Source organism: Orycteropus afer, unplaced genomic scaffold (assembly GCF_000298275.1).
Source record: "Orycteropus afer afer isolate SDZICR_OR568_19922 unplaced genomic scaffold, OryAfe1.0 scaffold00396, whole genome shotgun sequence".
NCBI classification, from domain to species: Eukaryota; Metazoa; Chordata; class Mammalia; order Tubulidentata; family Orycteropodidae; genus Orycteropus; species Orycteropus afer.
In genome coordinates this window covers 2,760,128-2,775,124 of record NW_006921983.1, presented here as the reverse complement: position 1 = coordinate 2,775,124, position 14,997 = coordinate 2,760,128, and the positions used below count along the sequence as shown (strand labels likewise).

The following is a 14,997-nucleotide window of genomic DNA, read 5'->3' as shown; positions in this document are numbered from 1 at the left end:
CAGGCATATGAGTTGAACATTTACCTCAGGTAGATACACTCCTTGGAGAGAACAATCATGGGAGAAAGAAGGGCTGCTTATGCACAGGGAGACAGCTTAGGGGGCAGGAGTGCATGGAGGGATGGACACTGGGAAGAGGTAACTATGGGGAGGAAGTAGGAGGGGAGCTGTTGCATTGTGGTGAATTGTGGCCAATGTCATGAGACAAAGTGTATGTGAACTGCTATATGGAAAGTGAATTTGCTGCGTAAATCTTCACCCAAATCGCAATTAAAAAAAAAAGACTAAAAAAAAGAAAGAAGTAAAAAATCTTGATTGTGATCCAAACAGTAGAACGTGACCAGTGATGGGGAAAAAAAAAAAAAAAAAGACTTTCAATCATGGCCCACAAAGATACGGTCTCTGCCCATCTCTCCAGCTTCATCTTAGGTTGTTGTTGTTAGGTGCCATTGAATCGGCTCCAACTCATAGCGGTCCTGTGTACAATTGCTAGCTTCATAATCCTTGCTATACCTGAGTCTATCGTTGCAGCTACTGTGTCAGTCCATCTCATTTAGGGCCTTCCACTTTTTGTTAATCCTCTACTTTCCTAAGCATAATATCCTTCACCAGGGAATGATCCCTTTTGACAACATGACCAAAGTAGGTGAGACAAAGTCTGGCCATTCTTGCTTCCAAAGAGGATTCCAGCTGCGCTTCTTCCAGGACAGATCTATTAGTTCTTCTGGTAGTTCATGGTACTTTCAGTATTCTTCATCAGCACCACAACTCAAAAGCATCAACTCTTCTTCGGTCTAATTTATTCATTGTCCAACTTTCACATGCGCAAAAGGCAGTTGAAAATACCAACTTGGGTTAGGCACACCTTAGAATTCAAAGAAACATCTTTGCTCTTCACCACTTGAAAGAGGTCTTTTGCAGCAGATTTGCCCAGTGCAGTGTGTCGTCTGATTTCTTGACTGCTGCTTCTGTTGTTGTTGACTGGAACCAAGTAATATGAAATCTTTTACAACTTCAATCTTTTCTCCATTTATCTTGATGCTGCTTATTGGTCCAGTAGTGAGGTTTTTCGTTTTCTTTATGTTGAGGTATAATCCATAGTGTAGACTATAGTCTTTACTGACCATCATCAGTAAGTGCTTCAAGTCATCTTCACTTTCAGCAAATAAAGTTATGTCATCTGCATAATTCAGGTTGTTAATGAGTCTTCCTCCAATCCTGATGCCATGCCCTTCTTCGTATAGTCCAGCTTCTTGGGTTATTTGCTCTGCATGCAGATTGAATAAGTATGGTGAAAGGATACTCCCTTCTTGATTTTAAACCATGTAGTATCTTCTTGTTCTATCCTCATGAGTACAATTAAGTGTTCTGGAATTCCCATTCTTCTCAATGTTATCCATAATTTATTATGATCCATGCAATTGAATGCTTTTGCATAGTCATTAAAACACAAGTAAACGTCTTTCTGGTATTCTTTGTTTTTGGTCAGGATCCATCTGACATCAGCAATGATATCCCTCGTTCCATGTCCTCTTCTGAATCCAGCTTGCATTTCTGGAAGTTCTCTATCAGTATACTGCTACAACTGTTTTTGAATTATCTTCAGCAAGATTTTACTTGTGTATGATATTAATGATATTGTTCAATGATTTCCACACTCTTTGGGATCACCTTTCTTTGGAATGGGCACAAATATGGATCTCTTCCAGTTAGTTGACCAGGTAGCAGTCCTCCATATCTCCTGGCATAGCCAAGTGAGTGCCTCCTGTGTGACAGCTGTTTGTTGAAACATCTCAATGGGTAGTCTGTCAATTCCTGGAGACTTGTTTTTCTCCAGTTCCTTCATTGCAGCTTCAACTTCTTCCTTCAATACCAATCCATTGGTCTTGATCATATGCTACCTTCTAAAATGGATGAACATCAACCACTTCTTTTCTTCTATCTCCTTTTGCTGTTTCCTGCATCATTCAATATTTTGTCCATAGAATCTTTCAGTATTGCAACTCAGGTTTGAATTTTTTCTTCACTTTTTCAGCTTGAGAAATACTGAATGTGTTCTTCACTTTTGGTTTTGGTTTTTTAACTCCAGGTCTTTGCACATTTCATTATAATAATTGACTTTGTAGTATCAAGCTGCTCTTTGAAATCTGTTCAGCTCTTCTGTCTTGTCATTTCTTCTATTTGTTTTAGTTACTCTTTGTTAAAGAGCAAGTTTCAGAATGTCTTCTGACATCCATTTTGGTCTTTTCTTCCTTTCCTGTATTTTAAATGACCTTTTGCTTTCTTCATGGGTGATGTTCTTGATATAATCCCACAGTTCATCTGGTTTTCAGTCATTAGTGTTCAGTGCATCAAATCTCTTCTTCAGATGGTCTCTAAATTCAGATGGGATATAATCAAAGTCATATTTTGGCTCTTGTGGATTTACTTTAATTGTCTTCAGCTTCACCTTGAACTTGCATATGAGCAGTTGATGGTCTGTTCCACAGTCAGGCCCTGGCCTTGTTTTGGCTGAAGATATGGAGCTTCTCCATCAAGTCTTTCCAGAGATATAGTCAGTCTGATTCCTGTGTACTCCATGTGGCAAAGTTCACTTGTATAGCCACCATTTATGTTGTTGAAAAAGGTGTTTGCAGTATATAAGTCATTGGTCTTGCAAAATTCTATCATGCCATCTCCAGCGTCATTTCTGTCACCAAGGCCATATTTTCCAACTACTGGTGATTCTTCTTTGTTTCCAACTTTTGCATTCCAGTCACCAGTAATAATCAACACATCTTCATTTCATGTTTGGTCAATTTCAGACTGCAGAATTTGGTAAAAATCCTTAATTTCCTTGTCTCAGTTTTAGTGGTTGGTGCATAAACTTGAATAATAGTAGTAGTACGTGATCTTCTTTGTAAACGCATTGACATTATCCTATCACTGACAGCATTGTACTTCAGGATAGCTTTTGAAACATTCTTTATGATGATAAATACCCCACCATTCCTCTTCATTTTGTTATTCCTAGCATAGACCATGATTGTCTGATTCAAAATGGCCAAAACCAGTCCATTTTAGCTCACTAATGCTTACTATAGGAGTTCTGGCAGTGTAGTGCCTAAGGCACTTGACTGCTAACCAGCAGGCTGGCAGTTCAAACCTACCAGCCACTCCTCGGAAGGAAGGTTGGGCAATCTACTTCCGTAGTGATACCATCTCAGAAACCCAAGGAGGAGTTACTATGAGTCAGGTCTGACTGAAGAACACATAACAAAAACAACAGTGCCTAGGATATCAATCTTTATGTTACATCTTAGGTTACTCTCCCTTAATTCAGTGCATTCCAGTCAGTTCTTTCAATGTACTGAGTTTTTTCCCACCTTAGAACCTTCACACATTCTAACGCATTGCTGTCTGTCTTCATTTTAAAAGTTACCTCCTTAGAGAAGCCTTTACTCTATTTTGCTCTTTACTCTAAATAGGCTAGCCTATTTAAGTAGGTCTTCCCTTCCCCATTCTTCCTACCCAATAACTGTATCATCACAGGATAATCATTCTTCGTAATTATTTGTATGTTTATTTGTTTATTATTTATTTTTCCCTTAAGACTTTGGGCTCCATAAAGGTAGAGATCATATTTGTGCCAAGTGATTAGTTAAGTCATAGGCCATAGAGACCATATATATTTGTTGAAAGACTAGGAATTATTGGATGGCTTTTAACAAATTTTATATAAATTACATTAATTTGGTACCTGATAGGGATTGCAAGGCTGGAGATTTTATTTTCTGAAATACCTTATCAGGAAACTAAAAGGGTATTTATGTATAAGATTTACATTCTTTAGTTTTTGACTGCTAACTCCTGGCTGGGTGTTTTTTTGTTGTAGTTTTTTGTGTTTGCAAGGAAGAAGTAATTTTGGGGGTGACTGATACAAAACATTGATATCAGCTCTGGAGTTAAAAGTTTTCCAGAAGCGAGAAAGGTAGTAAGAATCTTTTCATAGAAGAACAGCTATGTTAACAAAACTAGAATTAAATGAATAATTTTGAAGACATGTAAGATAATAGCCTCATATATTGATAATGGATTAGTGTCTTTTTTGTTTTGAATTAGAGTTATATAGCTTGATGGTGAGTGGTTAATATTTAAAGCATACTATTTCTCAAGGGATTCTGTTTAATTTTAATATTACCAATGTTAATATTGGAATAGTTTTAGTATATAAAGATGATGTAAATGGAAAGTATTTCATGCTGGTGATTTAAGGTATAGATTTCTTGTTTTAGACATAATGGAGGTAAATATAAATAAGAAAAAAAATCTTGAAGTGGATGATCTATTCCTTCTAGCTCTAAAATGCTGGCATGTATGTAAAAAGGCATTACTATATTTAGCTTTTTGGTTATTTGAAATTCACACATTTGGTTGCCATTGACGGAGAAGGAAAGGTTAAAAAAAAAGGATAAGAAATGGGAGAGCTACAGAGCTTTTAGGTTATCCTTTAAACTTTAAAATATCCAATTTAAATGCATGCGGTGTTTTGTAATAATTGTGATGTGCTTAACTATATATTAAAATTATTTTACTTAATTTGTAAATAGCATAGTTGAACGTTTTTATTTTTTGTGATGTGCTTAACTATATATTAAAATTATTTTACTTAATTTGTAAATAGCATAGTTCAACGTTTTTATTTTGGGTTCTTAGTAATTTGAACACCCACATTATCAAAATAGTAGACAAAATAAACATTATCATAGGCACTAGTTTTGTAATGTATTGTTGAATAGTTTTATTTTTAAATTTAGATTCTTGAAGACTTGGATGAACAAATTTATATTATTACCCTAGAGGAAGAAGCACTCCAGAGACGGCTAAATGGTATGTGGATATTACATACTAAGACTGGAATTAAAATTGTTTAATTCAAAAAAAGATAGGTAATTGAGGGGAAAAATAATAAAATCTGTCAGTGTCTTGTGCTGTTGCAGGAGGTCAAGACTTTAACCATAATATGTGAACTTCCCAGAGGGAGAAAGGTTCACCTAAGACTAAAGGCATTTTGGTAGAGTCCACTGAAGTTAGCGCTCTAATCTGGCGATGCCAGTTCAGTTCTTGGTCACTAAGAGACTAGACATACCTCTGTTAGAGTCTTAATAGATAGTAAACATATGACTTTCCATTCTTAGGTTTTACAGATTTGCATGTTGTCTTAAAAAAAAAAAGAAAAAACTCCCATCAAGTAAATTCTAACTTGGAGCAACTTTATAGGATAGAGTAGAACTGCCCCATGAGGTTTCCAAGGTTGTAAGTCTTTACAGAAGCAGAATGCCTTACCTTTCTCCTGTGGAGTGGCTTGTGGGTTCAAACCACCAACCTTTTGGTTAGCAGCTCAATGCTTTAACCACAGAACCTGTCTATAATATCCCTTCTTAATTTCCCAGGAAAGTAAACAGGAGCTGGCAGTAGGCCAGAACAGCTAGGGGAGGCCAGGAAAGGAAGCAGGAGCTAACAGTGGCCAGAACAGCTAGGGGAGGACAAGAAAGAAAGTGAGAGCTGGTGGCAGGCTAGAATAGCTAGAAGAGGCCAGGAAGTGAGTGGGGTGGTTTAGAAAAGCTAAGAGAGACAAAGTTGTCTGTCAGTTTCTTGTACTTACGTGTTGCTGTGAGGGTAGAGGCTATGTTACCAGTATTTCAGTTGCCAATGTGGCATTGTCCTATGGTGAACAGGTTTTAGCGGAGCTTCCAGACTGAGACAGACTCGGAAGAAGGAAGAGAGACCATCCACTTTTCAAAGAATTGGCCAGTGAAAACCTTACGAATAGCAGTGAGACACTGTCCGATATGTTACTGGAAAACTTTAAGAATAGCCCTGAAACATTGTCTGATATAGTGCCGGAAGATGAGCCCCGCATGCTGGAAGGCACTCAAAATACAAATGGGAAGAGCTGCCTCCTCAGAGTAGAGCTGACCTTAATGATGTGAATAGAGTAAAGCTTTTGGGACTTCCATTTGCTGATGTGACATGACTCAAAATGAGAAGATACAGCTGCAGACATCCATTAATAATCAGAATATGGTATGTATGAAGTATGAATCTAGGAAGATTGGAAGTTGTCAAAAATGAAATGAAACATAAAGATTGATATCTTAGGCATTAGTGAGCTAAAATGGACTGGTTTTGGCCATTTTTAATCAGACAACCATATGATCTACTATGCTGGGAAAAACATATTGAAGCAGAATGGAGTGGCATTCATCATCACAAAGAATGTTTCAAGATCTATACTGAAGAACAATGCTGTCAGTGATAGGATAATATCCATATGCCTACAAGGAAGACCAGTTAATACTACAACTATTGAAATTTACGCACCAACCACCAAAACCAAAGATGAGGAAATTGAAGATTTTTACCAATTTTTGCAGTCTGAAATTGACCGAACATGCAATCAAGATGTGTTGATTATCCCTGGTGATTAGAATGCAAAAGTTGGACACAAAGAAAAATCACTGGTAGTTGGAAAATTTGGTCTTGGTGATAGAAATAGCACTGGAGATCCCATGATAGAATTTTGCAAGACCAACAAGTTATTCATTGCACATATCTTTTTTCAACAACATAAATGGCAGCTATACATGTGGACTTTGCCAGGTGGTGTACACAAGAATCAGATTAACTACATTTGTGACAAAAGGTAATGGGGAAGCTCAGTATCTTCAGCCTAAACAAGGCCAGGAGTGGACTGTGGAACAGACCATCAACTGCTCATATGCAAGTTCAAGTTGAAGTTGAAGACAGTTAAAACAAGTCCACAAGAGCCCATATATGATCTTGATTATATCCCCCCAGAACTTAGAGACCATCTAAAGAATAAATTTGATGCATTGAACACCAGTGACCAAAAACCAGAGGAACTGTGGGATGACATCAAGAACATCATCCATGAAGAAAGCAAAAGGTCATTAAAAAGAAAGGAAAGGAAGAAAAGACCAAGAGGGATGTCAGAAGAGACTGAAACTTGGCCTTGAAGCAAAGGGAACAAATGACAAGATAAAACAGCTGAACACAGCAGCTCAAGAAGACAAAGTCAATTAGTGTAATGAAATGTGCAAAGACCTGGAATTAGAAAACCAAAAAGGAAGAATACGCTCAACATTTCTCAAGCTGAAAAACTGAAGAAAAAACTTAAGCCTCAAGCTGCAATATTGAAAGATTCTATGTGCAATAGATTGAATGATGCAGAAACATCAAAAGAAGATAGAAGGAATACACAGAGTCACCATACCAAAAAGAACTGGTCGATGTTCATCCATTCCAGGAGATGGCATATGATCAAGAACCAATGGTATTGAAGGAAGAAGTCAAAGCTGCATTGAAGGAGTTGAAGAAAAACAAGACTGCAGCAATTAATGGAATCCTCATTGTTTCAACAAATGGATGCCACACTGGAGGCATTTATTTGGCCATGCCAAGAGATTTGGAAGACAGCTACCTGGTCAATTGACTGGAAGAGATCTATATTTGTACCCATTCCAAAGTGATCCCATAGAATGTGATCAAACAATATCATTAATAACACTCACAAGTAAAATCTTGCTGAAGATAATTCAAAAACATTTGCAGCAGTACACTAACAGAGACTTCCAGAAATGCAACCTGGATTCAGAAGAGGACATAGAACAAGGGATAACATTGCTGATGTCAGATGGATCTTGACTAAAAGTAAAGAATATCAGAAAGATGTTTACTTGTGTTTTAGTCATTTTACATAGGTGAATTTTTTTTTTTTTTTAATTTACATACATGGGTCTTACCCTGCACTCTTCTCTCTTACATAGTACTGAAGAAATGTTGGGGAAAAAAAAATCTCCAACCAAGAACAGAATATTAGTAGTTGGCTATATTTCAAAATTTCAGAAGTAGCTAAGTTTATGAAATACTTAAAAAAATCAGAAGCAATATATCCATTTTCTAAAATTACAAATAGTGAATAAATCAACACAAGAGTGTTGATAACATTTGTAGCTCTGTTCCTAGGTCAAAGAATTTCAGATTATATCTATCAGATTATATATATATTCTTGAGAATTGTTGTAAGTGATAGTATGCACTTTGATACAGATAACTTTTAGACAGGAACTATATGTATCTTTCTTTTCAAGTTGGTTAAAACAGCTGTAATGTTTAAGCCTATTTAATTTCAGAATTACAAACTTTAATCAATATTGTCAGCTTTATAACACTTTATTAAACTAATACATATAATAAATTTGTTATATTTAGATAATCATGCTATTACATAATCAACATATCTTAATTATAAAGAATAAATAGCAAGCTGTTTGTTGTGATTTGGGATTATGTTTCAACTGAGGTGTTTGCTATTTACATTTTATAATTCAGGAGGCTAATGTCCAGGAAGGATGAAATATAGTGCTCCATGAATTACAGAATTTGAAGTAAATCTGATCAAGTAAAACAAAAACATAGCTTTTTCTCACCTTCCCCTTCCATAGTAGGGATAAAGAAATCCTCCCAAAATCTTCATAAATCCTTTAGGCTTCTCAAATTTAAAAGTGGTTCGTTATATGTAAAGAAGTTGGAAAGGAACTAGTTACTAGAAGGCTAAATCTATTACAAATAAGCCAAGCCAAAATAAATGAAGCACCACAGCTAGCATATTAATGTTAATAGGGAAGAAATGGCTTGTATTTGAGGAGGATTAAAAATGATATGATAGCTAATGCTAAATATAATTTTATTGTATACCATTTTAGTAAGCACTGTTTATGACTGTTCTGTTCGGTAGGTTGTCTTTAAAATATTTTCAGTGAAACTCTTCAATGATATTTTAGGATAATTATTATGGATTTGCTATTTGCTGCTGCTTAGCCATTGTGGACTACTTCAGGTGGACAATAATAGGTTAGAGAACTTGTATTTAGGATATATTATAAATGGCTCTATGGGAAAAAAAATCACTATTTTACTAATTTAGGGTAAGAATGGTGAGCTTTAGTAGAGTATGTTTTTCAGTATGTGCTGAAATGTTTTATATTTTATAATTTGCTATTTTTAAAGAAAGTATATTTAGTAGGAGGTTAGTATATTATCCATTCACATGGATTTTATTTAACCTAGTATTATCTCAAATACACTTTATTGTAACAATTATTTTATATTTGAAGTCATAAAAACAAAATATGAGTTTTATTTCTTTTTACTTTGAACTGTTAGAAGGAATTGCAGAATGATAGTAAATTATTTTTTTGGAAAATAAAAAGGACAATGCTGCTTTATCCCCAGAATCCTTGTTGATAGAATATTAAAAACCTGGTATTTCGCTAATGAAATGTACAGTGAACTGTTCTTAATGTGTGTTAGGATGTGTGATGCATGTCATAGTCATCTGTATGGTTTGCTTTGTGCTTAGCTTTAGGGTTATTTGAAAAAAAAATGGGATATTTAAACAATATAAAAAATTTGTTGTGAAAATAACATATTTTAAAGAAGATAACTTACTGTGGTAGTTATTATATTATTGCAGTTGGATTTTCATGCCCATTTTAAAAATATTGGTATAGTTTTATGATGAAATACATGACTGTGACCTCTTCATTGTTATTTGACACTTGATGGTGATAGAGACTTAAAATCTTCAAGAGATTTTGATCTTGTTGATATTATTATTGGTTCATAAAATATATTGGTAAAATAAAGCTAAACTGTATACCATTATGATGTTAAGCAGTATCCTAAGGAAGCCATCCTGTTATCAGTGTATCCTCTACTCTTTCATCTTCTAAGCACCAGACTTTGTGTAGGTAAATTAAGACTAAGTCACAAAGCCATAGACTAGTTGACTGAAGAAAATAAAGGTGAATTTATAAAGATTTTATCCATTCCTTAAACACTTGGAAAAAAGAAATTGAGGGGAAGGGGTTCCATGTGTTCCTGGAGACAGGAGGAGCCCTGAGCTCTGTGTTAGTAGGTAAAGGTAGTCCTTCCCTGGTGTCCACCTTGTCATAGCAGAAATAAAGAGCTGTCCCCATGATCCTAGTAAGACTCCCACTCTTTCCTGTCCTGACACAGCCTCACCTTCACTCTCTGCCTTCAGACACCAGAACTAATGAATATATTTGCCCTTTACCAGGAGCCCAAAATACCAGTTTCCTCACTCGTTGGACTCCCTTCCCCATATGTTTCTGTACATCCCCATCCTTGACCCCCTTTCCCACTTCCCCCAGCTCCTGAAATTTTCTGCTTGTACCATTTGGAATTTACCCATCAGCAAAACCTCTGTATCCTCAGCCTTCTTGCTTGGAGAAACTTAGCTCTCCCGAGCACACATTGCTTTCCCTGTAACCCTGTCATGTGGTGGCTCTGTTTTTGCCCTCATTGGCGGTAACAGAAATTTTTGCATAATCTCAAAATCAGGCATCATCCCATTCTCTAAATACCACCTCTTATTTTTTCAGTTCATTTCCTCTAGTACTTCATCTGCAGTTTTGTATATGGAGATTTAATATGTCATTATTTATCCTAATAACTTTTTGTTACTTTTTCTCATTTTTTTCGTACCCTCACTTCTTTATGCAGTTAAATTCCCAGGCTATTATTATAATCAGTTCCTTTCATATACTCTTAACTCCTTCTTCTCTCTCTCACTTTTTTGTACTCATGTCTGGCAAAATCCCAACCATGGCTATATTCAACTTTTCGTGTTCTCCGTACTCACACCTGTTCATGTGACTGACCACACTGCATGGTCTTACTATTCTGGTTACCTAGTGCCGCTCTGACAGGAATATACCACAAATGGGATGGCTTGAAGAAACAGGAGTTTATTTGCTTACAGTTCGGGAGGCTAGGAAGTCGGAGTTCAAAGTGCCAGGCTGTAAGGGCTGTGTGAAAGCCTCTCGACCTTGGGCTTCAGTTCTGCCTCTTACTCCCTGCCTACTGAAGCTAGAGGCATCTCTTCACTCAGGCAACTATTGGCTGCTGAGGCTAACAAGCCCAAAGTTGACAAGTGAAATGGCACAGTCCTCATGTTACCAAACCACACAGGAGGCCATTAATTCAAGTTCATTATAAGTCCCAAGGTTGGCAGAACATGGGAGGCTGCTGAACAACAACACGACTACATGCAGGATTCAAGCGTGCCATAAACTAGAGACCATTTCCCAAAGCTGTTTCTTATATATGGGAAGCAGACCACATCCCTAAGGTAGCTACTCAGCTGCTTGTGGTAGATCCCACCATGGAGTTGATTGCCAGTCTCATCATGGGGAATAACTACCACCAGCTGCCCAGCCACGCAACCAGGCCCAGCCAAGTTGACACACAAACTTAACCACCACACTTACTTTAAATTTATGACCACTATCTTAAATTTACTTTCCATTCTCTTAGATGAGTATTTTATATCTTCTCTTTCATCAGACTTCCTTCATCATGGTCACTCTCAACTGATAACATTGTTTCCTATTTTCTTGAGATAAGAGAAGCAATCTTAAGAGATATTTCACAAGCTTTTCTTTCATATCTATTCATCTACCTGCAACTTCTCCTACATATGCTACCTTTTCTCCCGATTTCATGGATGAGTTTGTGTTCCTGGCAAATATCAGCCCTCCACTGTTCCACTGGATTCGATCTCTATTTTAACCTATTCAAGGACGGTCAGTGTTAGTAATTGGACACAACTCTGGTAATTTTACTCCTCTCTCTCTCTCTTTCCCTGTCTCTGTCTCCCTGTCTCTGTCTCTTCTCTCTCTCTCTTGCTGTCTCTCATCATCAGTTTTTCCTGAACTGGATCATTTCCATCAATGTGGCACCTGCTGTAATTCTTACCTAATATTGATAGATAGAAATCTCTCTAGCTTTTAACCTCATTTCTTTGTTCTTCTTTATAGCCAAACTCCTCACAAGAATTTATACTCATTAATTTCAGTTCTCTGCTTCATGTTTTGTTTTGAACTCAGAGTTGCCTCAATTACTCTATCCAAATGGCTATTATCAACATGGCCAATGATTTCACAGCTCTCGTATTACTACCTCTTTGAAATATTATTTTATTCCACTTGATTTTCAGTTCACCTTTTATTTAATGGACTGCTTTTTTACAATCTACTTTTTTATGTCTTTTGTGTGTGTGTGTGTGTTCGTAACTTCTTCACACTGCATTGCCTCATGCCTCAGTCCTTAAGCCTTTTCTCTATTTACACTCACTCCCTTGCTTATCTCATCTAGTTTCATGGCTTTAAATACCATCTTTATGTTGCTCACCTCTCCTCTGAATTCCAGTTATAGACCCAACCATTTAGTAGACATTTCCCTTTGAGTGTCTAATAGGTATCTTAAACATATTATATCTTTAATCAAACTCATGGTCTTACTCTTGAATTCTGCTTCTGTTATGTCTACCCGAGTCTGGCAAATTCTTCCATTCTTTTCCTTAATCCCCATGTGAATTCCATCAGCAAATCCAGTTGATTCTTGCTTCAAAATATATCTGAAATCTGGCCATTTCTTATTCCCTCCACTGATACCACCTAAATAGAACAATCCCCTCTGGATTAGATTCTTGCAGAAGTTTCCTAACTGACCTCTATACATCTATCCTTGGTCTTACAAGTTAGAGACAACCTTTCAAAATGTAAGTCAAATATTGTCACTCATTTTCTCAAATTCTTTCAGTGGCTTCTTATTTCAATCTGAATAAAAGCCAAAGTGCATAAAGTGGCCCCCAATCGCCATCTCCCATACACCACTCTGACTTCATCTTCTGTAGCTTTTCACTGCAGGCTGGTGAAGTTGTCTCCTTGCTGTTCTTCCAACTTACCTAGTACTCTCCTGCCCTAGGGCATTTGGGTTTTGTTTTCCTTAGGCTTCATGTCTTTCATGTCTTTACCTAATGGTTACCTTCTCTGTGAGGCTTTATCCTTTCCTGCGTTGTTTCTTCCTACAGCACTTTCCACTGACATACTGTTTTACTTTTCATATGTAGTCTGTCACTTTACATCAGGATGAACTCCAGAGAGGCAAAGATACTTGTTAGCTTTCTTTTCTTCTGTACCTTCAGTCCTATAATATTTCCAGACGTATAGTGGGTACTTAGTAAATATTTGTTGCATGAGAAAATGAATTAATGAAAAATGCATGAGAGAGAGTAGTCATTTTCTATAGGTGAAGAAAGAAGGAGAAGTGACATTGGTGACAAGGTAAAGGATAGACTCGCATGTCGAGTATTCAGAAAAGCCCACACTAGAGAACTCTGAGGACAAGCCAAGATTGTGGGAACAGGAGAACCATGTGGACTAGGATGTAGTGATGAAGCAGAAAAAAGGTGATTTCCCCTTACCTGTTGTTAGGCTGTGAAATAAGAGTACTTAAGATCCATTCTACTTTAAGACCCCTGAAGAGTAGCCCAACAGAAAATCTCATTACGTTAATTTAGGTAGAAAATGTTTTGTAATTCCTTCCCAGGATTAAGAAGCTACATATATCATTAACATTTTAAAATCTTTAAATAATGCAACAACATTAATTCCAGTAATTAGCTTTCGTGTGTGTATATAGCCTATGGGTGTACTGGGTAACTTTAGAAGTACCGTAATGAATAGAAATTTTTTCTCTTAAGTTCAAAACTTTCACAGTTCTTTTAATGTAATTTATTTTAAAATATTGTAGTCTTTGAATGTAATAATTCAACTCTGTCAGATACTATTTTCACCTTCATAATAAGTTAGTTTATCATTTCTTTTGCAATGTATTTACTTTTTTTAATCACTGGGAAAAAGAAATGAAAAAAATGTGTACTTTATTTTTTAAAGTTTTACATGTATCTTTTTGCTGTGATAAAATAAATATAATAAAGCATTTGACATTTTAACCATTTTTAAATGTACTATTCGATAACGTTAATTAACGTTCACCATGTAGTGTAACATTACCACTCTCTGTTCCCAAATTTTTTCATCAAGTTTAGTAGAAACTTAGTTTCTGCTTAGTTATTACACTTAAGCAATAACTCGCCATTTCCTCCTCCCTGTTATCCCTGGTAACCAGTAGGAAACTTTAGCTTCTGTGCATTTACCTGTTCTAGATATTTTACATACGTGGGATCGTAAAATATTTGTCCTTTTTTGATTGACTTATTTTACTCAGCATTGTGTTTTCAAGGTTCATCCATGTTGTAGCATGCATTAGGATTTTATTTCTCTTTATGTCCTTGGAAGGAAGGTTGGGCAATCTAGTTCTGTAGTGATAACGCCTTGGAAACCTAAGGAGGCTTCACTGTGAGTCGGATCCCACTCGACGGAGTTTGGTTGGTTTGGGTTTTTATGGCTGAGTAATATGCTACTGCATGTATGTACCACATTTTATTTATTCAGTCGTCTGCTGATGGACATCTGGATTGCTTCCTTCTGGCTATTATGAATAGTACTACAGTGAATTCTGGAGTGCAAATATCTGTTTGAGTCCCTGCATTCAAGTCTTTTGGGTACATACCTAGGAGTAGAATTGCTTGGTCATGTGTATTTCTATGTTTAATTTTTTGGGGGAATGGTTTAGCCTTTTCCACTGAGCTTTATTGTTAAGCACCTAGGAGATGTAATCATTTTATTTTTCCTGAGTGTGAGATTGTAAATGCAAGTCATGAAAAATAAAAAGATTGAAAAACAACACACAAGACCTTTTCATGGTGCTTAGCGAGTTGTCAGAAGCATTTAGGGTCATCATCAATTCTTTAATCTTGTTATTTATAACTAAATTGAGTTTACCAGGGAATTTTATGAAGATTCCTAGTTTTATGCTGATATTTGTGGTTGTGTTAGTAGCATCCTATCACAGCCATTTCTCAGATTTGGTCAATACTTGATTTGATGTCTTTCATGCAGTGTACTTAATGATATAAAGATGCTTATGTCAGATTTTATCTTATGTCCCCCAAATTGCTTTCATCTTGGCTGTCTCTACTCATTCATTTAGATTTAGCAATGG

At 36.3% G+C, this 14,997-nt stretch overlaps 1 protein-coding gene across 1 annotated transcript in view; it reads left to right on the top strand.

Annotated features, from left to right (window-relative positions):
* LMBR1 (limb development membrane protein 1) overlaps positions 1 to 14,997 on the top strand; it is a 318,251-nt gene that overhangs the window by 222,192 nt on the left and 81,062 nt on the right. The window contains exon 9 of the mRNA XM_007953475.2: positions 4,797 to 4,869. Within this exon, the coding sequence (XP_007951666.1) occupies positions 4,797 to 4,869 (73 nt within the window). The remainder of the gene's footprint in view (positions 1 to 4,796; positions 4,870 to 14,997) is intronic.